At 52.5% G+C, this 26,248-nt stretch overlaps 9 protein-coding genes across 9 annotated transcripts; 5 read left to right on the top strand and 4 right to left on the bottom strand.

Annotated features, from left to right (window-relative positions):
- Positions 1-1,593: 1,593 nt before the first annotated feature.
- GMORB2_3279 (peptidyl-lysine (3S)-dioxygenase / protease) lies at positions 1,594-2,800 on the top strand (the record flags this gene model as incomplete). Its single annotated transcript, XM_035465255.1, has 4 exons — positions 1,594-1,865; positions 2,018-2,178; positions 2,243-2,672; positions 2,737-2,800. The coding sequence occupies 4 exons, from the start codon at positions 1,594-1,596 to the stop codon at positions 2,798-2,800; spliced, it is 927 nt and encodes a 308-aa protein (XP_035318804.1).
- Positions 2,801-3,062: 262 nt separating this feature from the next.
- Positions 3,063-5,745, bottom strand: GMORB2_3278 (AdoMet-dependent rRNA methyltransferase SPB1; the record flags this gene model as incomplete). The annotated part of the gene is made up of 3 exons (XM_035465254.1): positions 3,063-3,619; positions 3,685-5,491; positions 5,578-5,745. The coding sequence occupies 3 exons, from the start codon at positions 5,743-5,745 to the stop codon at positions 3,063-3,065; spliced, it is 2,532 nt and encodes an 843-aa protein (XP_035318803.1).
- Positions 5,746-6,214: 469 nt separating this feature from the next.
- Positions 6,215-9,125, top strand: GMORB2_3277 (dynamin-like GTPase MGM1, mitochondrial; the record flags this gene model as incomplete). The annotated part of the gene is made up of 3 exons (XM_035465253.1): positions 6,215-6,515; positions 6,596-8,614; positions 8,680-9,125. 3 exons carry the CDS (start codon positions 6,215-6,217, stop codon positions 9,123-9,125), a joined length of 2,766 nt encoding a protein of 921 aa, XP_035318802.1.
- Positions 9,126-9,542: 417 nt separating this feature from the next.
- Positions 9,543-11,013, bottom strand: GMORB2_3276 (Divalent metal cation (Fe/Co/Zn/Cd) transporter; the record flags this gene model as incomplete). Its single annotated transcript, XM_035465252.1, has 2 exons — positions 9,543-10,646; positions 10,738-11,013. 2 exons carry the CDS (start codon positions 11,011-11,013, stop codon positions 9,543-9,545), a joined length of 1,380 nt encoding a protein of 459 aa, XP_035318801.1.
- Positions 11,014-12,031: 1,018 nt separating this feature from the next.
- Positions 12,032-13,081, top strand: GMORB2_3275 (uncharacterized protein; the record flags this gene model as incomplete). The annotated part of the gene is made up of 1 exon (XM_035465251.1): positions 12,032-13,081. One exon carries the CDS (start codon positions 12,032-12,034, stop codon positions 13,079-13,081), a length of 1,050 nt encoding a protein of 349 aa, XP_035318800.1.
- Positions 13,082-14,919: 1,838 nt separating this feature from the next.
- Positions 14,920-16,059, top strand: GMORB2_3274 (FAD synthetase; the record flags this gene model as incomplete). The annotated part of the gene is made up of 3 exons (XM_035465250.1): positions 14,920-15,131; positions 15,247-15,718; positions 15,889-16,059. 3 exons carry the CDS (start codon positions 14,920-14,922, stop codon positions 16,057-16,059), a joined length of 855 nt encoding a protein of 284 aa, XP_035318799.1.
- A 2,590-nt stretch (positions 16,060-18,649) lies between these two features.
- GMORB2_3273 (SamB protein) lies at positions 18,650-20,578 on the top strand (the record flags this gene model as incomplete). Its single annotated transcript, XM_035465249.1, has 1 exon — positions 18,650-20,578. The coding sequence occupies one exon, from the start codon at positions 18,650-18,652 to the stop codon at positions 20,576-20,578; it is 1,929 nt and encodes a 642-aa protein (XP_035318798.1).
- Positions 20,579-21,440: 862 nt separating this feature from the next.
- Positions 21,441-22,963, bottom strand: GMORB2_3272 (rRNA-processing protein EBP2; the record flags this gene model as incomplete). The annotated part of the gene is made up of 3 exons (XM_035465248.1): positions 21,441-21,793; positions 21,938-22,676; positions 22,745-22,963. The coding sequence occupies 3 exons, from the start codon at positions 22,961-22,963 to the stop codon at positions 21,441-21,443; spliced, it is 1,311 nt and encodes a 436-aa protein (XP_035318797.1).
- A 1,858-nt stretch (positions 22,964-24,821) lies between these two features.
- Positions 24,822-25,477, bottom strand: GMORB2_3271 (cyanate lyase; the record flags this gene model as incomplete). The annotated part of the gene is made up of 3 exons (XM_035465247.1): positions 24,822-24,827; positions 24,921-25,364; positions 25,451-25,477. The coding sequence occupies 3 exons, from the start codon at positions 25,475-25,477 to the stop codon at positions 24,822-24,824; spliced, it is 477 nt and encodes a 158-aa protein (XP_035318796.1).
- Between the last annotated feature and the right edge of the window lie 771 nt (positions 25,478-26,248).

The following is a 26,248-nucleotide window of genomic DNA, read 5'->3' as shown; positions in this document are numbered from 1 at the left end:
TGCTGGCAGGGTCGATAGATGTGGGTGTCGTCGTCATTGAGCAGTGCATGTGTTGCCTTGTTGTGCTCGAATGGCGGGCGTGTAAATAGAAACAAGACGGGGAAATTGTCTGGGATATTGTCTATCTGCGATTGACTTGGAGGCAGGGAGGGCCGACTGCTGGCGATGAGGGAGGGAGTGTGAAATATATGCGCGGAGGGGCTGCATGCAGACATCAACGGACTGGGTCTGTGTTGGGGTGCGTTGGCTGACTTTGGCCTGGGGTTGACAGACTTGGGGACCTTGGGCCTCGGGGGACTGTGGATGGCGGATTTAATGCGTGGACTGTGTGTGTGCCAATGTGGCCTTGTGGCGGGCAATGGACGAAAGAAAAGAAAGAGTGGATTGCAAACGGCGGATTATTGTGGGCATTCTGGTTCCGAACGGGCCGTCAGTGTTGGGTGGTATTGGCCTTTTTCTTTTCTTCTTTTTTTTTGGCAGTATTATCACTAGGGATAGCTCCGTTTGTGTGTACGATGGAGTGAAGAGGTTTTGTGTGGTATCATTGTGTATTAGACAACTGGCAGGCAAACAGGGCATGTGATGTGCTGTGTGGCTCGAAGTGGGAGAGGCGGGAGAAGGAGCTGGGAGGCACTGGGATGTTCCTTCCTTGAATTACGAGTATTACAGGGCGAGTACAGAGTAGTAGTACTGTGTGCGAAAAAGAAGGAAAAAACAGGGAAGGAGCGCGGTTAATAAGGGATAATACCAGATTGCAAGTACGAGTACAATGTGAGTAGCACTTGCCTGCGTCTATAATAATGGCACCAAAGATTTGGTACAAGAATAACACCAATCTAGTTCCATCAAGTGCTAGTATATGTATTATGTGTACACATATGTATGTACTGATCTAATGTTTGGTCGTTATTACTGTTTGGTTTACGAAGTACTCTTGAGTCCTTACGTACATTATTACTAAAATCAGGGCTCCCGGCTCCAATAACTTTAAATGAAAATTAGCGAGTAAAATACTCGTACTTTTTTCCCTTGCGACGTACAGGTACGATGGGGCCCGTACGACGTACGAGAATTCAGAGACTTGTCAAGCAGGCCCAGAAAGTGATTTACCAACAGCGACAAGCAAGGCAGGCACAATCCTGGATGCTCCACATTACTTCCCTTCAACCCCGCCACCCGCCAGCCCCAATCGTCAGATTTCCAAACATCTGCACCGGTTCACTCCCGGCCGTTGTCTCCCCTCCTGATCCCCCTCCCGCTGCCTCCACCCCGTCCACCACCACCACAGTACTACCCTTGTTGCATGGTGGGAGAAGGGAAAAATGGCATGACAGTGGCACCAGAGACCCGCATGTGCCCTATTATTACTCGCACGCGCTCCCGGGCCCAAAGTCTCCGGAGACTTTTGTGTCGAACGACTTCCGCTACCTTGTTATGCCAGAGACCCAACAGAGATCCGAGTACATGGTTCTCACTGGCCTACCACCCCGAGTCCATTGCGCTTCCCGGTTTGTTCCATCGTCCGATTCGACTCCACTACCTTCGGCGACCGCCACCCCATCAACTCATCAAACCATTATCCAAGTGCCGGCCATGGCCGATGACGATAACGCCACCCGCGCTGCCGCTGTTGCCAATGCTCTGACTGAGTTGATTACCGACTTCAACGACCTCAACGGTGCCGCCATTGATGAGTTGTCCGAAGAGCCGAGTCCCTTGGAGTTTATGCGATACGTCGCCCGCAACACTCCGTTCGTTGTCAGGCAAGGCGCCCGAGACTGGAAAGCCACTCGCCGATGGAGCCCTGCATACCTGAACCAGGTTCTTGGCACGCGACCTGTCAACGTCGCTGTCACGCCCAAGGGGTAATTACTACCATTGCTGGTACAGTAGTATCATGCCATCCCTCATCGTTAGGATGCTAGACGGTGCTAGTCTGCTCTCAACGACTCTAGTTTGCCAACATACTCATTCTAGATGTTTCATGATGCTAAGAAATCTCGCCGTGTCTCTCTAGCAATGCCGACGCCCCAACATTCTCTCCAACACACGGCACTCGTGTCATCTCCAAGCCGCATGAGGAAGAACAGCCTTTCAACGAATTTCTCGATCATGTCATTCGTCAAGAGACCGACACGGACTTCCCAAAGGAAGCCGAAGTTAGATACGCTCAGAGTCGTCAGCCATGCCCCTCCGTCTTCGTATCTCCCGTGAAAGCATACTGACTGGCACGCATCGTCAGAAAACGACAATTTCCGTAATGAGTACATGTCGCTTTTCTCGGATGCGCAAAAGGACATTGCCTTTGCTCGCATAGCTCTCCAGAAAGACCCTGAAGCCATAAACATGTGGATAGGGAACTCACAGTCCGTCACGGCCCTTCACCGTGATCCAATGGAGAACATATACGTCCAGATCATCGGCCAGAAGCACTTTGTCCTCCTGTCGCCGTTGTGCCATGCATGTGTGAATGAGAGGCTTCTTGCTCCCGCAACTTACTCGCGGTCTGAAGGAGGGTTCGATCTGCGCATTGACGATGACTCTGAGCCTGTACCATTGGCCACCTGGGATCCCGATGATCCTCAGATCAATACCACCGAGTTCTCGCATCTCGCTCAGCCGATTCGCGTCACTTTAGATCCGGGGGATATGATGTACCTCCCGGCCATGTGGTAAATGATCCACAAACAAGGGCCTCGGGCCACCTACGTGCTCGTTCCGGGCTAACTATCTCAGGTACCACAAAGTAAAGCAGTCGAGCACCGAGCAAGGCTGTGTCGTAGCCGTCAACTACTGGTGAGCGCTTCCCTCGGAGACTTGAAGAGCGATCAGTAAGTTACTGACATGTGTAGGTACGACATGAACTTTGATGGCCCCTTCTACTCGGCGACATCCTTCATAAGAACCCTCGGATTGGTAGAGACGGATGCAACGAAGCCTGCCTGATGATATCAACTTAGAGATTACCGTCATGTCTATTGAGCAAAAAAAAAAACAAGTACGAGGTATGAGGAAGAATTACTATATACACGCTGTTGTCTACATGAGCGCTCCCCTTCCCTTTACCTCTTCTTCTTCTTGGCGATCCTCTTCTGCGCCCTCAGCTCCTTCTTCATCCTAGGGTCCACAATACGGTACCTGCCTTTGACACCCTGAGGACGTCCTTTGACACCCCTGTTTGTTCCCCTGGCCACGACCAGCTTGGCCGGCTGCGACGGCTTCTTGCGCGCTGCCTTGCTTAACAGCTTTGCGATACTCTCGGACTTCTCCTTCTCCGTCATACCCTCATCGTTGGCTAACATGTCCGACTTCTTCTTGAGTTTCTCCAGCCTCTGAGCTGCCTTGAACTTCTTGCGAGCCTTAGCCTCGCGCACCTTCTTGATCGGACGCGCGTTGTAAGCGCGCAACTTCTCCTGAATCGCACGGGCAGCGGCCTTTGTCGTCGGCTTATGCGGCTTGTCGTGCTTGGACTCGTCGTCTAGGAACCAGTCGGGGACGCCGTCGCGGTCGCGGAATGCGTGCTTGGTGTACGCATTGTCAATCAGATCGTGCCTTGTCTCCTCGCCCGTCGCGAGCTTGTGTGCCAGAGTCATAGCCTCAGCAGTAATAATGTCGACATCTGTTGGTTATGATTATTAGGACATTGACATTTGCAAAGTGTAAATAGGGATGTCCTTGACTTACCTGGCCTTCCATTCGTCGTGTTGGCTCCCTCGTCCTCCCACTCGTCTTGTGCAGTCTTGGTTCGCTTAACAATCTCGAATTGCCCGGGCTCGTCATCTGCCATTTCAAAGTCGGAGTTGTACGCCGTCTCCTGGACCTTGGCCTTTTTCTCCTTGGTCGGCTTCCCCTGCTTTCCGTTCGTGGCGGGCTCGGTGGTGGTGGCCGCGGTGGCCACGGTGGCGGGCGCAGCGACGGGGTCTGAGAGCGAATAAGCGATGCCCTTGAAGATGTCCTGGCTGAAGAATGCGGCAGCCTTCTTTGACAAGCCATGCTCGTCGGCCGGGGTGTCATCCAGGTCCCGAATAAGGCCCTTTCCGTTGACACTGTCCTCCTCATCCGAATCAGAGTCAGACTCCTCCTCTAGGTCGCTCGATTCGTCCTTGTCAGACCCTCCACTGGCTGACAGACCTTCCCACTCGTCCTTGTGTTCTTCTCTGGCCTTCTTGGCGCGGTACTTGGCATCGGCCTCGGCCTTGCGCTCCTGGTACTGGCTGTACATGTTGTCGAGTTCTCCTTCGAGGCGGTCCTCTTCCTCGTCACTCACGTCCTCATCCGAGTCGGGCGAGGTACCGAGACCACTGTCTTCCCTTTCCTGCTTCTTCTTCTCGGCGGCCGAGAGGTTGACCATTCGGCCCTTTGATAACCTTGACAAGGTGCTAGCGTTGTCAACCTTTTTGAGTGAGAACATGGAGCCCTCGCCCATGGGGCCGGCCTCCTCCATTCCAATGTCCATGGGTGCAGTCATGTTGAGCTGCATGCGCACAATCTCGCGTTGTTTGCGCTCGTTCTCGCGGCGCTTCTCGCGTTTCCGCTTGGCACTTTCTTTATCTTTCAGCGCCTGCAGCTCTTCCTGAGTCTTGAGTTCCTCATCCATGGATTCCACCTCGGCAACCTCCTCCGTGGTCTCCTCTTTGTCCTTCGCTTCATCCTTTTTGCTGGCGAAACCAAAGATCTCTCGGACCTTGAGGCGCCACTTGAGAAGAAGCTTGAAGTCCTTGCGACCCAAGACCTTGAGATCATCGCAGCATCTCCGTATCTCGGCCGTGGTCTCCGGGAGTTTGTCGAGTGCCGCGAGTGCCACATCCCCATTTGGAGGCTGCTGGAAGGTGAGTTTGTTGTAGTTACCCAGGATAGCGATAGGGTCCGTAGTCTGAATGAATTCGCTGGCCGAGAGCTCCTTGTACATCAGGTAGTCGCCCTCATCATAACCGTCACGCTTGCGCTTCTTGACCTCGGGATTATAGACCTTGGCTTCGTTGTTGGGGGCGCCATCCTTGAGTTCGGCAAAGACGGACGTGGGGTCCAGGAAGCGAGGATCGATGCGCTTGGGTGCCTTGAAGCCGCGGCAGACGACGAAGATTTCTGCTGAGACATTTCTCGAGGACGGAGGCTTGGTGGCCTCGACCTTTGTGAAGAGCTGGTTCATGACCCATAGGAGCGAGTTGTAATCTTTGGACCTGAAAACTTTTGTGACGAATGTTCCGCCCTCGATGAGGAACTCGGTCGCCAGCTTAAGCGATTGCAGCGCCAGCTCGGCTTGGTTGAACGAGTCCTGAACCCAGGCGGTACCAACGTTGGGCGCACCGTCGTGCAGAACAGTATCGGCCTTCCACGTCTTTAGGTGCTGGCGGATAGTGGCACGACACTTGTCTGTTGTAATGTCGCTCTGAAAAGTGATGACTCGGGGGATGGGTTTGATCGGGGCCAAATCTACACCGACAATAAGAGACTCGACGGGCATGACCTCGGCTGCTACTTGGGACCAAGACTGTAAAGGGGGGAATTATCAGTATAATGCATTGTGCCTTGCGAATTTTTTTACCGTTTTTGAGGGGGAGAGAAGAGATCACTTACACCAGGAGCAGCACACAGGTCCAGAAGGACCTTGCTCTTCTCCAAGAAGCCATATTTCTTGTTCAGTTGGATGAGCTTGAAAGCAGCTCTGGCTCTGTATCCCTTCTCTTTGGCAAGTTTGTACCACTTATCCAAGCGGCCTTTGCCATGCTTCTTTTGAATCGCCATTGTTGCTGAGAATGGTGATGGTGTGAAGGCTGGCGACCTTCATAACATTGTTTTTTTTTTTTTAAAAAAAAAAAGGCCCCGCGACACTAAAAAATTTCCAATCCAACTTTTTTTTCTAACTTTCGCCTAGATAAGAAATACCACGTGACGATAAGAGATAGCATGACCCGTAATTACGTTTTAAACCAGACCAGCGTAATGGCAATGCATCATGCACTCTACACAGCATACGGAGTAGTAATCATTACTATAAGAGACGCTGACGCTCCGTTATCGAGGCGTTTTGCCTCCCCGTAACATATCCAACCCCTGTCGTAATCATATGCACGTCGTCGACAACTTCGGGTGCCTCAACGAGGCATAGCTTTGCATCAAACACACGATCGACGCCTGATTATGACCGGCCAAAACCACTATACAACCAGATAACACAACAACAAATACATACTACAGCACACTTACCGCAACCATGAGCGGCCGTATGCTCACTGCGGGAGCTCGGCCGATGACGGCGCGACGCGCCAACTCCTCGGCTGTCCGCCATCTCCATCGCTTCCCGACCGGTGGTCTCCAACGTGCCGATGCTTTGATAAGGGCGACTAGGAGACGCATGTGGTTTGGGGGTAACTCATTTCACAATGCTGTCGCCGTACGCAATGCCTCTTTTGCTCGCTTTTTACCTAAGCTCGTCGTCAAGTTTGCCAGGATACCTGCCCTGTTCGGAGGAGTGACCGTTGCCGGCCTGGCATGGATCCAGTATCAAGCGAACCGTACGTTTGTTCGAATCATGGACATTCCCCTTTATTTTCAACCCAAGAGAGGAGACTTGAGCTGACTTCACATGACCCAGAGGCTGGAACTTATGCAATCAACGTCCTTAACACTACCAAAGACACTGTGACCGACACCCTGTCTAGTCTATTTAATGGCGCCGCAAGCGTTGCTGAACAAACCCGCCAGGGCTGGGAGACTACCAGGGAGCAGACGGAACTACCAGAATGGCTCAAGAGTGTTTTGCGTATTCACGAAGATATTGGAGCCGGTGGCTCCGAGCCTGGGGGCGAAGGAGGGGAGCCTAAGAAGAGCAGGGCCGGTGCCGCCGCCGCCGCCGGTGCTACGGCTGCTGCCTACGGCTACGAAAAGGATGAGGATGCACAGTACGATGGCGAGATTGCTCGGGACGACCAGATGATGCTTCTGACCAAGAAGATGATTGAGATCCGGACCATCCTGCAAAAGGTCGGGCAATCGGGAACCTTGACCCTCCCTTCGATTGTCGTCATCGGATCCCAGTCATCTGGCAAGAGCTCGGTCCTTGAGTCCATTGTCGGCCACGAATTCCTCCCCAAGGGGTCCAACATGGTGACTCGCCGGCCCATCGAGCTTACGCTTGTCAACACGCCTGAGGCCAAGGAGGAGTACGGAGAGTTCCCCGACCTGGGTCTCAGGCGCATCACCGATTTCTCTTCGATCCAGAGGACTCTGACCGAGCTCAACCTTGCTGTTCCTGACAGCCAGTGCGTTTCGGATGACCCTATCCACCTCACCGTCTACTCCCCAAACGTTCCCGATCTGTCCTTGATAGATCTCCCCGGTTACATCCAGGTCGTTGGCCAGGACCAACCTCTTCAACTGAAGCAGAAGATTTCCGAGCTCTGTGACAAGTACATTCAGCCCCCCAATGTCATATTGGCTATCTCTGCCGCCGATGTGGATCTTGCCAACTCAACGGCGCTGCGCGCTTCTCGACGCGTAGACCCCCGCGGCCAGCGGACTATTGGTGTCATTACCAAGATGGACCTCGTGGACCCTCCGCGAGCCTCTGCTATCCTTACCAATAAGCAGTACCCGCTGAGGCTAGGTTATGTGGGCGTTATCTGCAAGGGGCCTCCAAGCCAGGGCCTGTTCAAGATAGGCAGCTCAAGCCTGCTGGCCAGCATCTCCAAGCAGGAGGGCGCTTACTTCTCGTCGTACCCTCTGGAGTTTGGCCCCGGATCAGGTGTGGAGGTTGGATCGACAACCCTTCGCAAGAAGCTGATGCACGTGTTGGAACAGACCATGTCGTCCAGCCTGCAAGGAACTAGCGATGCCATCAAGCAGGAGCTGGAAGAAGTGGTGTACGAGTTCAAGGTGCAGTACAATGACCGCCCGCTTTCGGCCGAGTCGTACCTAGCCGAGAGCCTGGACGCCTTTAAGCACTCGTTTAAGCAGTTCGCCGACGAGTTTGGCCGGTCGCAGATGCACGAACTGCTCAAGGCCGAGCTGGACCAGAAGGTCCTCGACCTGCTTGCAGCTAGGTACTGGAACAAGCCTATCAGCGACCTGTCGGTGGCGAGGCCGGAGCCCGACAGCATTGCCGACCTGCCCAAGGCGGAGCCTGACTCTCTGCACTGGCACCGCCAGCTAGACGCCTCAACCTCCAGCCTCACCAAGCTGGGTGTCGGTCGCCTGGCCACAACGGCTGTGGCCACCTCTATCCAGGCACACATTGATAGGATCATTACGCAGTCGAGCTTCTCGGCGCACCCCTTTGCGCGAGAGGCCATCATGGAGGCGACGTCGACCATCCTCAACGAGCGCTACTACAGCACCAGTGACCAGGTGGAGAACTGCATCAAACCCTTCAAGTTTGATATCGACATCGAGGACCGCGAGTGGGCCCAGGGCCGCGAGCACGTCCAGGGCGTGCTCAAGAAGGAGCTCAAGGACTGCGAGGGTGCCCTGGCCAGACTCGAGACGGACGTCGGCGGGCGTAGGAAGCTTAAGGAGGTCATGGCGTTTGTCGACAAGGCTCGCAAGGGCGACATAGTTGTCGAGGGTGATGGGCGCAGCGGAGCCGGCGGCTTCAGTGCGGCACTCCTCGCACGAGGTAAGGCTTCTTTCTCTTTTTTCTCATCGGACCATAAAAAAAAATATACTAACACTGATATCAAGCTCGCGAGGCCGTCTTCCTGCGTGACAGGGCCGACATCATCAGGATGCGCATCATGGCCGCCAAGTCGAAGCAGTGCGCCAGCAAGAAGAACAAGTACTACTGTCCCGAGGTGTTCCTTGACGCGGCCGCATCCAAGTTGGCCTCTACGGCCGTCCTGTTCCTCAATGTCGAGCTCCTCTCCGAGTTCTACTACAACTTCCCCCGCGAGCTCGATCTCCGCCTGGGCCGCCACCTCCCGGAGGCCGAGGTCGAGAAGTTTGCCAAAGAGGACCCCAAGATCAAGCAGCACCTCGAACTCATTCGGAAGAAGGACCTTCTCGAACTGGTACTTGGCAAGATGGATTCTCTCCGCCAGCTTGAGGGCAGGGAGAGGGAGAGGCGGGGTCTTCCCGCTACCGACAAACAGACTGGTGAGAAGGGACGGGGCCGATGGGGCCTGTTCTAGTTTTTGCTTGTCCTTCATTTTTGTTCTTATGTTTCTGTCCCACCTCCCATCTGCCATATTGTCAAGAATGAGCTATGAATATTTATTAGAAGTTTCGTTCCCTTTCTCCCCCCTACCCCCTTGCTTCATGAATCTCTCTCCCTTGATGGAGGCATGCCACACACACAAGACTGCCAAAAATACTCGTCATACTTTTCTTGGGTTCAGTTGTTAAATTTTTTTTGAGTGCCGATAGACGCCACTTGTAAGATGTAAGGATACCCTACTCAGGTTTTGTTTTATAGTTGTCATAATAAATTTCCCTCTCCATGGCTCCGCGCCCAAGTTGGCATACATGTATAAATGTTCCCTTAACTCATACATACAACACAGCTATATATCCTACCTAGCCATTCTCATTATGCCCGTCTTAGCTTCTCATGCCACAGGATCCGGGCTGGTTTGCAGTGTCACCTCCCAGCGCATGGTGCCGCCGTTGCCATATCCTTCAGCCAGACGGTTCTGAATAAGAGAGGAAATGCGGGAGCGCAACTTTCCGATGGACGAGTCGTCGCTGCCCTTGGACACGGCGAGCTTGAGGTTAGCCATAGACAGACCGTAGTGAACCTGCCAAAACTGGGCGTCGTGGACGCGCAGGACGGCCGGGTCGGACTCGATGTCGCGCAGGACAGAGGAGACGCCTAGGTCGCCGCCGTGACCTCCATAGGACATGAGCAGCATGAGACCCTGAGCTACAACTAGGCGCATTCCCAGGGCGAACATGGCAGCCGAGATGGTAGCGCAGATGAGGCGATCGAGCCAAGCGTACAGAGAGATAGACAGGAGCGGGAGGAGGGCGATGACGGCGGAGAAGAAAAGGGTGAGAAAGTGGAAAGGGTTGGAGAGGATGCTGGGCAGGGAGGCAAGGTACGAGACACGCATGAGCTTGGCGATGCGGGCGTGGTTCTTGAGCCCATAGGCCGAGACGAGGCTGCTCGCGACAGCGGCGAGAGAGACGAGATTAATGGAGGAGTGGTGACCCTCATGCTCGTGGGCGTGGTCGTGGCCGCTCTCGGTGCCCACAGATGCTAGGAAGTGCTTCAGGTTGTGCGACACGAGGTCAAAGCCGCCGAACAGGAGGAGGACGGACATAGCGAAGCCGGCGAGGACCTCGGCCCTCTCGAGGCCGAAGGGGTGGCGGATGCTGCTCCGGCGCCACACCTCAAAATTGCCCAGGACGTCGACAGCCACGCACACTGCTGCGCTCCCGGCGTCGAAGAAGACAAGATGCGACAGCGCAGTCGTCGCCAGCGACCCCTCGGACTTAAAGAAGGTGTACATGGCTACGGCTACGTGGCACAGAACCCAGTACAGCCGCGTGCGCTGGTCCTTTTGCATGCTCTTCCAGGCCTCACGTAGCGTGGGGATCGGCAAAGAGGCGGGGAGTACGGGAGGAGGCCGCGGTGGAGGCTCCTGAAAGATCTGATGCTGCGTCGAGATGCTGCTGTGCTTGTATCGATGGCCGCGTCGCTGTCCGATGTTCTGTCGCAGCGGGGTCAGTATACCATAGCCTCCCGATCTTGGTTTCCCTAATACCCCTTGTATGCAATTGAGCGATGAGGGGAAGACCTACCGACTTGACGGGCGCCGTCGAAATGACTTGGGTCTGGAAGTTGAAGGGGCTCGGGACAGCAGCAGCGCCATCGCCTTCGCCGCCGCTCGGGTTGTCCTCGTCGGTTGACATGGCTGACGACGGAGCTAGAAAGCTTCCTTGCGAAGAGGATGACTGGCCAAAGGGTTCGTCATCGAACGGCGACGTGTTGGAAGCCGGTTCGTCAATGTCGTCGACTATGAATGATGGAGGAGGAGGGGCGGAGGTGTCGTTGGGGGGCAGCCTAGCTGGGTCCATGTGCGGATCAGATAATGTGTTGACCACGATACATTGATTATCGGAGGAATGAACAGGGGTTCCTAAGGGCGGACAGGAAGAGATATTCTTTGAGAAACGAGATATGGAAGTATGACAACAGTTTTAATAATTACTACTGCTATCAGTAGAAAAGCGGGAGAGTGTGACGATGTGTTGCTGCTCGGCGTACGGACAGTTCCTGGACTAAGGGACATCAAGGTGAGCACAGCCAAACAGCGCGAGGCATTGGAAGTCCCAACCAGACTGGATCTGGAAGTTTAGGCGCCTATGGGGAGCACTGAAGACGCTATAGAGGGACGATGACGCTGGGCGAGTAAGACGACAGCGCCATTGGTAGCGAATTGACCACTAAACTCCATTTGATGCCACTGTAACTCTCAGGTACACTCCCATGCCGATGCTCGTCTAGATATACATGTTGATACTTGCCTATCCTCCCTCTCTCCCTCTCTCTGTTTGACTTCAGCCACATATGCATAACCCATTGAAAGCGCGTCTCCTTTCAACTCCCGTCACAATCAATCCCGCCCTTCTCTCCCTGTCGCTCGTTTTTATACCTAGAGAAGCGAATTGACGGCGCCGCCGGACACAATCTCCCATCTGTTCCATACAGAGAACATATACGAACCCGCCGTCAGTATTCAAGAAAGGACCAGGCCCAGCCAACCAACCGCAAAGAATCCCGGGGGCTTGGCAAACGCTGGGGAGGGGTGGGCTCAAACATCAGCGCTTTCCCAATACACACTACTGCGCACGGAGTTCGGGGTATTACAGTAATACGGACTGCCGTTGCTTCGTATTACTCGCGCTGTTTGGCATCAAGTCGTACGTAACGTAGGCCAGAGGCCCCTCCCGCGCGGGTCGGTGTATCCCCCCTCCCCCCCCCAGTAATGTCCAGTATCCAGTATCCCCCAGTATCCAGTATCCAGGTATCCAGTACCCAGTATCCCCCCCCCCCCCCCCCCCAAATATCCTGGATTGCCGGCCGATCTTTACCATGGAGCCGAGTCAGCATGCGCCGCAACAAACGACTCGTCGAAGGGGTCCGTCGGGATCTGGAGGAATCTTCGGCCGGTTCCCATTCATGAAGACGAGCGCGCCAGCAGAAGACAACGATCGCCAGACTTCGACTCCGACTCCGGCACAGCAGCAGCAGGGCGAGGGCGGCGCAACAATAGCAACAATAACAACAATCTCGTCCTCGTCATCTTCAACCCCCCTCCCTCTCGGCACCAGTAGTACCGATATCATTTTGAAGCAGCAGCAGCGCACGCGTCGACGTAGAGGATCACTTAGAAAGGTGGCACTGCTAGGACGGGGAGCCCAGCGCAGCAGACGGGGCACATCTCCGTCTTCCCCATCTTCGACGACACCCAAGCCAGCGACACACGATACCAACGAGACGCCGCGCGCCATGAACCGGCAGTATGACGCCCTGGGCCTCGGATCCGTCGACCTCACCCCGCGGGCATTCATCGCCGCCAGGCACGGCGCCCCAGCTGGCCAGAGCATCGGCCCGCCCGCCCCAGAGTCCTCGGCAACATATAGCTCCACGACAGATGAGGACGACATGCTGCAGCTCCCGCACCCACAGGGTCCGCCACGACGTCTCAGCCAAGGTGCCGTTGCCGCTGCCGCCGCCGCCGCCAAGTCATCGTATTATGTCGGCATGGAGACGCAGCGCCGCCGGTCCTTTCACCAGGTCAAGTCCCCGCTGTCTTCGTACAACGGGCTCGCCACCGCACCGGGCCAGTCCGACTCGGATTGGGACTACTCCGACACTGAGTGGTGGGGTTGGGTCGTGCTCATCATCACATGGCTCGTCTTTGTCGTCGGCATGGGCTCTTGTCTAGATATATGGAGCTGGGCGTGGGATGTTGGAAAGACGCCTTATGCGCCGCCCGAGCTAGAGGATGACCCCACGCTCCCTATTGTCGGGTATTACCCTTGCCTCATCATTTTGACGTGCGTCATGGCTTGGGTTTGGGTCGTTGTCGCCTGGGTAGGCATGAAGCATTTCCGACATGCCAAGATTAGTGGTGACTAGTAGGTTATGTATATGCATGTATATATACGAGTAGCATGATGCCGTAGTACAACGGCTGAAAACTCCCCGCGACTCTCACTGTTCTAGATGATGTATGTGCTGGGTTGCTGTCGTCATTCCATGTTTCTTGGGATAGGGTATTTATTGAGTGTAGTAGAATATGCGTATCCGGCTGAGTAGCTCGACAGCAGATAAAATAGGACCTAAAGCTAAGAGTGTATTCAATGATTACATGGGAAAATAATTATAATCTAAATAACCAGAAAAAGGGAGGAAAGAACAGTCACGAGCGGCAAAAGCAAAAAAGATACCAAGAAAATTAACTCCTCCGGACAGGATCGAACTGTCGATCTTCCGATTGCGCATGTGCTAACAGTCGGACGCCTTAGCCAGCTGGGCCACGGAGGAATAAATCGGAAGTTGTTACTTTCGAAGCTGGTTGGCGAGTTGGGAACTAGTAGCCAGTCTTTAACTATAAAGCTGACATAAGGTCAGAACGAAATACTGCTCATACACTTGAAAAAAAACGCAACAGCAACTTTCCCAAACTTGGCCTGCAGATACCTTGGGCATCTTGGCGTTTCAAGAGCTTATGCGCCAGCACCATGCTACAAAATTTATAGACTGGTTCATACAACCCTCAAACATTGCCAACTTGGGCATAACGTTGCACACGCACACGGGAGGGAGGAGGTCAGGCATCAGTGCCCAAGAACAGGGATTTCGATTGTTTGATTGCGATCCATTCTGTCGGGGAGACTGTAATTCGTAGTGTGATGTATCTGATTTCCTAGCCTTCTGTACTCTGGGCCGAATTATAGACACAGTCTTGTTTCCAAATAACTGCTTTTTCTTCGTTATAAAGAGGAAAAGAAAAAAAGTCTAGATGACTGCTAGAATCTCTTGGCTTATTGGGAGAGAGAATTATAGGGACGAAGTACTAAGAGAAGCATTGATGTATGACGTAACGCAGGCGAGAGATGGGAAGATCCTTCGAGCTAAAATCGATCAAATATACTGGGCGTTAGCCTCAAGGGGTTCCGTTAGATCACGTGCTTGTATGCGATATGTGTGGTTTTTTTCACTAACGGTACACGTGACGTTACACATCTATCACAGCTCACATGATTTATACGTAACTTTCGTTGATAGGAAGGTACCTACTACTTTGAAAAGATTAGTGTTTCGTGCCCCTATCGAATTTGCCGTGCCAATATGATGGAGTTAGTACAATGGCTCTACCTGTATTATTCAGTTACAATATTTGAAGGTATTTTATAAGGAAACCAGACTTTACAGGCCTACCATTTGTATAGAAAATGAATAACTTCGGAGTTAATCACCCTATTTATTGTGTCCTATACATTGTGATATTTGGAGGGCTCTCCCACTGCTTTTGAAACAGAGAAGATTCCAGATGCATTCAAGCTGCATGTTGGCCACGCCACACATCATAGTTGCATAGTGGATCTGCTAAGTCTCCTCGAGCGATAACATTCCTGGTAAATGTGTCGCATCCAAAAAGGGCGCTTTGTAGTCTCTTCCAGCAGTATTAGATATTGCAGCTCAACATCCAATGTTGACACAAGGGTACTTGGTTCAAGTGTGGTAAGTGGCGCTAGAAAGGTTTGTAATCTTTCCTCGGCCCAAGGCCCCCGCGCTCGGCGCATAACCCCGCGGACTGACTTATGGGCGCAGATTCGCCGCACCATCATTACTCATCTCTCCTCGGTAATCTATCTCATCACCTACATCGATACAAGTGCATTTATAGCGGTATTACTGGTTTCAATACAAAGTCCGCCAGCGTGTTGTATCTGCATTGGCAGTTCGGAATCATGCCCGAACAGAGCCCGTTGCAGCAAGGGCGCGACATATCAGAAGCCCACGGAGATCAGACCAATAGCTTCCCCCAAACCTGCTGGGCGTTGCGCCGCAAGGTCCTAGCATTTCTCGAGGCTGAAAATGTCGAAGACAAGGCATTAAGGACCCTCCAGGGCCATATCCGGGTGGCCATGGAGGTGATTGGGGAGGCGTTGCACCGGTACGGGTAGGTGCTACGTTTACCCCGTTGTCGGAGGTACGCCGTGGACAGATGACTCGGCGCACGACAGGAGTTTCCGGAGTTGGAGGGGAAAGGCTAACCATTCGTGCGCACACAACAGCTTGGAGCACCTGTCGCTCTCGTACAACGGAGGCAAAGACTGTCTCGTCCTACTAATCCTCATCCTTGCATGCTTGCCGGAACTGGACGAACATCGGGCAAACGGTCGGACCAACGGCGACCATCAGACTGTACCGGACTCACAGACAACGCCGTTGAAGTCCGAAACCCTCGTGAAGCCTCTCCAGGCGATCTACATAGTGTCCCGAGATCCTTTTCCGGAAGTCGAGGAGTTTGTCGCTTCCTCAGCGAATCAATACCACCTCAGTCTTGAACGCCAGGAGCTGCCTATGCGGCAGGCTCTCGATGCTTACCTGTCTGAGAAGACGGACGTGAAGGCGATATTCCTGGGGACCAGACGGTCAGACCCTCATTGCGATGCTCTGGGGCATTTCAGTCCTACAGACGCGGGTTGGCCACAGTTTATGCGCGTCAACCCGATCATCGATTGGCACTATGTCGACATCTGGCTGGTAAGTGTTGCGACGCCTCTGGGCGACTTGCATCGCGTGTGTCTTCTGGCCATGATGCTGACCGTCCACAAAGTTCATCCGGCACCTCGAAATACCTTATTGCTCCCTTTACGACCAAGGCTTCACGTCCCTAGGAGGTGTAAATGATACCAAGCCCAATCCAGCTCTAGTCTCTGATGCCGAAGCTGGAGAATACCGACCAGCCTATGAGTTGGTTGACGAAGACGAGGAGCGATGCGGGCGAGGGCGGTAGATTCTATGCGAGGACGCTTGACGGCGGCGGAGAGTACCGTAAGCCTTGGGTCAGGTGTATATCAACAGTTGATGTTGACTTTCGATAGCAGAGAGCTAGGAGGAAGGGGGGAGGGGGAGGAGAGGGGAACATCGAAGCAAAAGACCTGGAGTTCGAGCATTTCGCGGCGTTTTTATGGTGCTTGTCCATCTCTCAATGTACAATAAGATAACAATACGGGCATGTCACTTCTACTATCTGTTATCCTAACCCTATCGACCACGACCATACTCGTACGCTCAAACTGCATGTGCCTTGTCAAATCTTGTCGCTATTTTCCGTGCATGCAATAGGATTTGATCTTAGAGTACCCGTACTCGTAGTGACCTGGCCAAGGGATGATGGATACACTCTAGCGCCCAAAAAAAACAAGGAAGCGTTGACTAAAAGAAAAGCGCTCGACCTGTCCAGGAGATTTCTAAGGGAGTTGTCAAAGAATTGCGCGGTGACAGTACCACGGTCCACGATCTACCGTCCCACTGGTATCCAGCAAGGGACACGGCGGGATAGCTGCTGATGCAGTAAAGGGCCTGGTTCTGGCTGGAACTGCGAATACGGCAGTGTTATTACAGAGTAATAATACGAGTACAGAGCAAAGCTCAGCAATCTAATAAGGAAAAGATGAAAATATACAGGTGTTATATGTATTGTTATTATTATTATATAGTAATACAAAAACACGACTGTAGAATTGATACTCGTAACCCTGAAAATAAATACTCGTAAGACTGTAATCATAATAATAGATTGCATATGTAAGCTATAGCCCGATTGCTAATCTGCCCTCTGGTGGTGCTAATTAGGATGCATATGTCGTACGTCGTAATGACAGTAGGGATGGATTAGATTCGCCACTAGATGAAGAATTTGGAATGTGCGTCTTGTTGGTTTCTTCCTTCCTTTTTCCTTCTGTCCTTCTTGTCGTACCTGCCAACAAGAGGCACAAAGCAAAACGAAGATTGAACCAAAACAAAATTGTAACTCCGTATATTCATGACAGATGGTACATTAGGGACTCAAATATGTAATGATCTGGAACAAATGTCATGGCAATAGAACCAACGTAATAATACTACAACTTGTCCGTACCTAACGGTAATACTCCGTGGGGCAACCCTTTGGCTACGAGGTGCCGGCGAGCCGCCCGCCTAGAAAGAGAGATCCGCCTAGGACGGAGGTCCCAGCGTTGACTGGATGGACCACAGGGGGTTGAGAAAGAGTGGAGGTTGCACACCAGCACGCATAGTACAGCACGGAGTATTATTGCTACTAGTACCGAGCACTAAAGCCGCAAATACGGAGTACAGGGGAGGGGGGGCCTGAACATTTGATGGGCACCGTCCGGGATTACAAAGGGGGCCCGCCATCCATGACAGTCATGGAACAGGCGCGTGATGGATGAGATGCGAGATGATACAACACGCGACCAACAACGACACGGTGAGTAATACTAATACCTAAGAGAATATTGATGAATATCTTTGGGACCTTTGTTTTGCATTTCAACGGAAGCAATCATGGCAGACAGAGGACTCTGACAAGAAAATATCATGCCATCCAATTTTTTCCCCGGTCTGCCGTTCTTGTGCAGTTAACGGCCATCAAATCTACCTACATACATTACTGAAGGGAGCTTCTATTTGGGGAGGACTGTTAGGGACTGTTAGGGACTGTTAGCGGGTATTATTATGTACGAGTGGGAAGCCCAACCAAAAGCCCTGCCTGAAACGAAGAACCCATGGACCCGCCTTTAACTACATCTTAGGTGTTACCAAGTACCGTAGGCGCCTTAGGACTGAATGCAGTGGAGCGCCCAATTGCCTACGATAGTGGGTAGACGCCTGTAAGGTGTTGTAACGCCTACGCGTAAGGCGGGCAGGAAGCCTGTAAACCTCCCCTTATGCGGCCTTCCATCATGTTGGATAAGCCTGAAGCCTGTACCTGTAAAATGCAGCCAGTTGATGGATGGAACCGTAGCACCTTGTCGGGAACCTGTTAACACTACCTCTGGGCTCTAACTAATAGTATTGCATGCACTCATCTCCTCCATATCTCCTCAACCAACATTGAACATTCGGACTCTCCCCATCCCCATCCCCTCGCCTCCTTCTTTCACCTCCACCGAAATCAACAGAGGAAAAAAACTCACATCTATATATAACCATTCCAACAAAAATCTTCACTCGTCTATATCGGCCATAAAAATCAAAACTGGTTCTTCTACTGAATCACCCGACCTGGCCATCTCATCCTTTTTTTCTTTGCATCAGCGCACACAACCAGCCCCCGGTCGTCCTCGCCCCCCCTTTAGCGTTGTCGCGCCACCGGTTTCTGCCTGGAGAGAGACTTTTCTCCCCCCCCCCCCCCCCCAAAAAAAAAAAAACACATCTTCTACCAACCTACCATCGAGAATATACTGAGAGAGACAAAGGGAAGAAGTGCTTGTGTTCGTCAGGTTCTGTGCTCATTTTTTGAGTGGTATATTCTCTTTCGCCAACCTTGTGGTTTGGGCTTCTCATTTTGCTTCCTCTCCCGGTCGCTCTCCCCGTCTATGGGGCCTCGGAGACTGGCATCTTCGACTTGCACGGCCCTGACAACCAACAACCCTTCGAATCTATAATTCATTCATCTCTGCCATCATGAGAGAAGTCAACTTCAGCATCCCAAGCGTCAACAAGGCGTCTGTGGGCATCACCACGGCCCTGTACGACCGACGGGCCCTTGATTGCACCTCGACCCTCCCCCTGATAAACTCCCTCAACCATCTCGCCTATCTCACCACATCGTCTGCTCGCATCCGCGACATCCTCACCATAGATGGAGGGATTGAACGCCTCGTCTGCATTCTTAAGCAGGGCCGGAGCAAGGACATGATGGGCATGTGGAAGTGGAACCTCGCCTTCCAGTGCGTGGTCAACATAGGTGTTCGCGGCACGGAGACGGTCCGCACCAGGGTCGTCGAGGCCGACATGGTCCCTGTCATAGCTACCATTCTCGACAACTACATCAAGGTCATTGAAAATTGCCGCGAAAAGGCCGAGGAGGCCAAGCGAAAGCACATCAACGACCACCACCATCGACACCGCTCTCACATAAAGTCATCTTCCGCCCACAGCTCTCGCGTCAGTCTCGTCGAGCCCGAAGACGCCGGGTCCACCACCGCCCGACGCCAGACCATCAGCCACCGGTCTACCCACAGCAGCACCGCCTCAAACAGTGCCGCCGCCAGCTCATCTGCTGCCGGTCCATCTACCACTACCCTCAGCAGCCACCGGGGCCACGACGGTGCCTCGCTCGCTTCCCAGAACGGCTCGGGCTCACGCGAAGGCTCTGCTTTCCTCGCACTGCCTCCACCACCCCGTCGTCTTGTCCCAGAGGCTTCTACACGAAGCGTTTCCTCTTCATCTTCCTCAACCTCCCAGCAGGTCCTCCAGCCTCTGGCTGCCGCTGCTGCCTCAGCTCCCTCCATGGCCACTGCTGACGGCTTCGTTCGCCCGGCCGTCCGCGACGCTGATCGCCTAACGACAATGGCACCCTTCGGCCCTGCCGATGTTGCCTCGCAACCTACCTCTCCCACAACCCCTGTGCAGCCTCCTCAGCTGCGTTCTCCCGCCTCCAACTCTAGCCCTTCGAACCGCCGTCGCCCCTCGATCCGACACCAAAACTCCACCACCGTGTCCGATGACCTCAACGCCGAGGGTGTCACCTCAGACGATTCTCCAGACGCAGAGATGACGGAGAATGGCGAGATTCAGTCTGCCGTCGGCATCCAGGACATCACCATGGAAGACGGCGAGAGCATGCTGGCCGAAGCCTCGTCTCTGGACCTTACCACCCCCACCGTCTCTGAGGCCCACCAGGACACCGGTACCTTCAACATCACCCACCGGAGCCCCGTCGACAGCAGCGTGGCTAACAACACGACGCCGACCCCCGTGCCCCAGATGGGACTCTCGCCCAATCGCCCCGCCATGGTGACGCCTCCCCAGCCGTCGCTGCCCAACTCGACGGTCCCTCGCTATCTCCTCAACCGTCACTTCGTCCCCAACCCGGAGCTGCTCGCCGTCATGCCGCGCGAAGAGGACATTCTAATGTCCCTGCAGCTCCTGGCCTATGTTTCCAAGTACTGCAGCCTGCGCTCGTACTTCCAGAAGAGCCACCTGGTACCCAAGCTCAACATTGACAAGGACCTGGCGGCGGCCAACCGCGACGAGGCAGGCGAGTACGAGGGCGACGAGGACCTGGTAGTCGACGAGGATGAGGACGAGGAGTACCTCCTCCCCAACGACTTTAACCTATTCCCGCTAGTGGAGAAGTTCACGGTTCGCTACCACAGCACCGACATGCAGTACTGGGCGGGCGTGGTGATGAGGAACCTGTGCCGCAAGGACGACACCCGGGGCGGGATCCGCCAATGCGCCTACTATCAGTGTGGCAAGTGGGAAGAGTACACGCGCCAGTTTGCAAAGTGCCGTCGCTGCCGCCGGACAAAATACTGCAGCAAGGAGTGCCAGAAGAGCGCCTGGGCCTTTCATCGGCACTGGTGCGTGGCCGCCTCGTCGCAGTAGTCTTTTTCGGCTAAGTACTCTTCTCGACGACGCCGACGCACAACAGTGCATTATCTCCTCCCTTGCATGGGGTTGGCATTGCATAGCAAAGTAACAGGGTTCTTTCCGCATTTTCTCGATACCACAGGGCCTTCCTTTTCTGTCTTATTTAATATCTCTATCATGGCGTTTCTTTCTTCTGCAGTTCGGTTTGGGTCGTCTTTTTTTTTTATGGAAATCTTTTCTTATATAGCATATCTTTTTTTTGGGAAGCCCAAATAGGTTATTAACGTCTTTGCTTACCACTTTACACCCTCTCCCTCCCTTTTCTCTCTTCCCAATCACGCACAGCGCTCTCACAAATCATATTTAGTATATATACTACATCATCTCGCCCCCTTTCTCCTAGCACGGGAAAACAGGCTAGGAGGGAGGGGGGTAGCTTGTGTATGGAAACCATGTTTCCTTCCTGTCACCAACACGCGTCCCTTTTGTTATACTGTTTTATTACTTGATTAGTGAGCTCAATATGGAGGAATACCTTCACACGCACACAGACAAACATAGCCTGCTCTAGCGGTATTCAGATTTTTTTTCATCTTTCAAATGTTGTCTGAGCCATAGATACTGCATAATGAACAGTTTACTTGTGTGTGCACGTATACTTTCGTACTATCAATGCAATGTCCAGGTAAGAGGCAAATGAGTGTTGGTAATTAGAAGACGTGTACAAACGTTCAAGCCCGGACAAAGAGCAATTGGCAAAAGGGAAGGGTTAAAGAAAGGGAAAAACTACAGTATGTATTAAATGCAAAGCCTAGACGTAGTTTTTTTTCTTGTTCCATCTACCTTATCTTGTTTAATACAAAACAAATGACCGAGTCTATCGACGAGCCATTGCATTGCGCCTATCCTTGCCTGGCCTGGAAGCAGAAGCCTTGGTGACCCTGCCCTTCCCACTACCGGCCTTCATCTTCTTGGCGTTGAAGCCAGATAGATCGGAGGAGCTGGTAGCATCCCCGGACTTTGAGTGGCGCTTCTTACCGCCGAAGCCGTACTTTTCATTCTTCTTCTGGCGCTTGGGGTTGCCGCTGGCACCGCCAATGTTGCCGCGGCCGGCGCCGGAGCGGTTGCCTGCGCTGGACTTGTTGCCGTACTTGGCCAGTTCCTTGTTGACGCCTACGTCGAATAGGTCGGTTTCGTTGGTTTTGTCATTTGACCCGGACTCTTGGCGCTCTGGAGACAATTTCAGCAAGGCGTTTTCTTATTTACTTATATATACATATTTGGGGAGGGGGAGGAGGGGGGTGGTGAGGGTGAAGATCAGAGGGCGTGTAGAGGAAGTGAAGTGAAGGGATTGGAAGGCAAAGGAGAACATACTGCGTTTGAGAGTCTTAATCTTGTCGAGGGTCTCTTTCTTGGCCTTTTGTCTCTCCTGAAGCTTGGCAACCTGGACCTGCTTTCCGTACTTCTTGAGTTCACGCTGCTTGCGCGCCTCGGCGGAAGCTTTCTTGGCCGAAGCCTCCTCTACGAGCTTGGCCTTAACCCTGTCCATGTGAGCGTCCTCCTTGACCATCTCGGCGAAATAGTCCTTGGGGCGGGAGAAGGGCACGCCCTCGGACAGAAGCTTGGTGCGGCCCTTGCGCACGGCCTCGAGGCTCTGCGTGTAAAAGGCCAGCTCGCGCTGTAGGTCGTCGGACACGTCAGGGATGCTCGCGGCCGTGGGTTCGGCCGACATGACCGTCTGGTGGGTGGCAAAGGGGACCGACGAGTCCGTCGGGATGCCTATCCGCGTCAGGGCCGCGAGAAGCGCTGACGTGTTGTTGATAGTCAGACGCGTGTGCGGGATCAGGTCCTCCTTGTCCTCATCGTCGAGATCCTCAAGGTCCGAGATGGGTATGTCCTCCTCGTCCTCTTCCTCCTCTTCCTCCTCTTCCTCGTCCTCCTCGTCCTTCTCGTCGTCTTCGGTGGCCATCGGCGCAGCCTTTCCGTTCGACTTCTTTGCGGGAGTCTTCTTCGCTGGAGCCGTCTCGGTCTTCTTAGGTTTCCGCGGTAACCTCTCCTCCATGTCTACCGACGAGTCTGAAGAGTCGCTGTCGTCAATGCCTTGAAGGTTCATCTATCGTTCACCATGTTAATCATGGCCCCTGGTCTTTTCTCTGGGCGGAGGATTGATATACAACATACCCCGCCATATTTCTCATATTCCTCTTCCTCATAATCGTTGTCAGACTCCTCTTCCTCCCCCTCAGCCTCTTCTTCAACTTTGTCTTCTTCCTGCTCTGCCACGCGCTGGGCCTTTTGCTGCTTGAGAGCCTTCTTGCGCTTCCGCTCCTGCTTCAGCTTCTTAAAGTCGGTACCCTTTTCGGCGGCAAGTGCCATTTTCAACTTGCTCTTTGTGACCATTTTGGCGGTAGTTGTGACGGCTGTTTACCTTGTTGCTTGGATTTTTTTCTTCAGCCTGTGCTTTCTTAGCACCACAGTCAATTGGGAAAAGTTGCGCCTGCCAAAAAATCTACAATTTCTGCCGCATAAAAGTTATTTCACCGCCTTGGTTTCAAGTGGGGCTGGTTGGAAGTGACCTAACCTGTACAAAGTACAGATTAGTATGTGGTAATACCAAATTGCATGAATAAGCAGCTAGGGGCTGCTACCACACATTCACATCTATAAATCGCCTTGTAGATAAATTGATTTCCTCCCTTTCCGTTAGATTAAGCAACTAGATACACACATAACGACATAAGACGTACGAGTATATATAGGTAGAGACCACTATATTAGCGTCCATAGGCCATCGTGTGTTGCCGCCCACTAGAAGCACAAGTAACAGTCTTTTCCGTTATTAGAAGTGAATATAGTTTTGGGTGGGAGGTATCATCCTAATTGAGCCTCAATACAAATTCACACCGGGATATCGTTCCTCTTATTTCCTGGGATATAGCGGCTCTTGGTATTCTCACGTGTGTCATGTGGTTGATGTAGAGAGTCGTCCCTAGGTAGACTCACTTACTTGTTAATACTAGTCGACTTACATGAAGAGAGGCATCACCAAATAAACAAGCTCAAGATACATGATAATGTCACTTCACATGATATGGCATAAACGTTTTTACCAACAGCTCAATTTTTTTAATCATAGCACATGAACCAGAGAGAAAACAACTTCACCTACATCCGCTCCCCCGTTGAATTAAATTAACTTCTCCTATTCACAGACCAGTCATGATAGAAGGAACGAAAGAACTCTCAATTGCATGACGCGCCATGCCATCAAGAGCCATAGAAATGCATAAATGATTTTGAGTCTGCCAGCGTTGGGGGTATGTACTTGGAACCCTCTGCACCTGAATAATCACAGTCTAGCTCGGTTTAAATTGTCGTGTGTCGTCTTCAAAACGTTGTCATTCCCAAGAAAGAGAGGGAGAGGAGCGTCCTCAAGTCTGTCGTGCTTCCCAGTGTTCAGGAGGGGGGACTGTCCATGGAAGAGGCCAGATTACTACATGATGTAGCCGAAGCTTCCCTGCGGATTCTGGGGCTTGGCCATGACGTTGCACCCGAGAGGATGGCCCATGGAGATCTGGTGACTCTGGGGCTTGGACATTGCGTTGGTTGGGTTCGGAGCTGAGAAAGCCAATAGGAGGAATAATTCGGCAGTGAAAGGAAAGAAAGAGAAGTTGTCTTTGAAGTTGGTCTGATTGCGTTGGTGATGCGGAGAAGGAATTTGGAAAGAAGGTGGCCGGTCCTCTGCTTGATTTATACCTGAGGAGTTGATGACTTCTGGGGCTGTGATTCATTCATCCATACATTTAAGTTACTATTGTACATACAGTTCCTTGTTATACTACATCAGAGTCGACGAGTGACGACCCTACCAAGGCGAGGCCGGTCGACTGAGCAGCTATGGGACGCGGAAAGACAAAGAAGGGCGATGACCGACCTCGAAAAGGTGAACAAAAGCAAAGTCGAGATGCAGGATGAATATCATGTTGTCCATTCCATCAATGGACAGCAGTCCATACCTGGCGTTGTGGCGCATTTTCCTTAGTATTGTCTGCTTAGTATTGTTCATGCCACGTGGAAATTCGTCAACGCGGAACGGCCAGTCTAACGTCCAGCTGATGCGTTCAACTTCAGGGGATCAAATAAATATACAGCAGGTAGATCCTAGAATGTCTCTAGCATTATGCATGGTTTATATAACACATGATCCTGCTATCGGCCGGGGCCTTCCCCTCCCCCTTATTCCTTGTATATATATGGGTTATATCTGTTGCACTCTAGAAGCGAGTAAAAGGGAGCCTCAAGAAGTGTAAGTTTCGAGCGTTTTGCAAAGAAAAAAAAAGATAGAATGACCGCGAACATACCACTTTCCCCTCAGGGTAATGACAACCCAGGGAGCGCCCGTTTCGTCAACCTCCTTGTCGACCTTTGTGGAGAAGCAGATGGCACTCATGATACCGTCGCCAAACTTCTCGTTCAGAATAGCCTTGTAGGCGTATCCGTAGTTCTGGATAATCTCGTACAGACGATAGATGAGAGGCTCCTTGGGGGGCATGGGGCCGGAGTAGCCGCGGTTCGGGAAAGTAGTCAGCTGCTCGACCAGAGGCTCCCTGGGGATGTCCAGCAGTTTTGACAGGCGGTTGACGTCCTCCTCTGAGGCCGTGGCCTGACCGTAGAATATTGCGGCACATGCAACCTCACTGCGTTCTAGCTCCTTGGCAATAGTCTCGAAGCTCAGACCCTTGGACGCCTTGGCGTTGAAGAGGGTAGTGGCGACAGGCGGCAAGCTGCCCGTCATTGTAGGCTGGATGGAACAAATCAGCGGTCTATCATCTACCATGTTTGAAGTGTACCTATATGTGGAGAGAGTAAGCAAAGAGAGTATCGTACGTCGAGGGTTGCGATCTGGCCAGACATGGTTGTGATGAGTAATATGTGGGATGGTGGTAACGGGAAACGACTATCCTTTCTATGACAAAGAGTCAAGAATGGGGGGAGAGGGGGGAGAGGGGTTAATATTAGTACCAAGGAGGAGACTCGGGAGACTCTGGGAAAGAGAGGACTGACTGCCTGCTTCTACTCGTACGTAATAATTGGTGATGGATCCAGCGTAGTGGGCAAGCCCATTTGACCGGAGACGATTCGGAGAGTCGGAGAGTCGTCCTTCGATAATACGTCACTCTTCTATCGAGGCGTTACCGCGTTGTGCGGGCGACAGTAGCGCCCCCGCAGTTATTGCCGACCAACTCTGCTATATCCTGGGATGATTCGCGTAGCAATGATGGTTTCTGTCCCTGGAATAACTCCGCATATATGCGTTTTATAGAGATGACTGGAGGTTGACCTTTGATACCCATAATAATATCATGTAATATTATTGGCAGAAGTTACGACCCAGGTTGGTGAATTTGAGTCGAGGATGACATAATAAGTGTGCCGATATTTTTGTCTTTAAGATTGTTTGCTCCATCTATGAAAAAAAAGTTCCAAGACAAGCAAGACCAAGCCTCATCAACGGCACAATTGTTGTATCAAAACCTATCGAATCCTCCACCAACACACAGCCATGCCTCATAAACACAAGAGAAAGAGGGGAGACGTCACAGAGCAAGTGCATTTCTTCACTAATATATCATGTGGCAAGATGCTGACCATTCACCATCAGCTACGAACTCCCCCCAAGCCAAC

Source organism: Geosmithia morbida, assembly GCF_012550715.1.
Source record: "Geosmithia morbida isolate 1262 chromosome Unknown scaffold_17, whole genome shotgun sequence".
NCBI classification, from domain to species: Eukaryota; Fungi; Ascomycota; class Sordariomycetes; order Hypocreales; family Bionectriaceae; genus Geosmithia; species Geosmithia morbida.
Note: the sequence above shows the minus strand (reverse complement) of the source record. Positions and strands in the feature narration are given on the sequence as shown.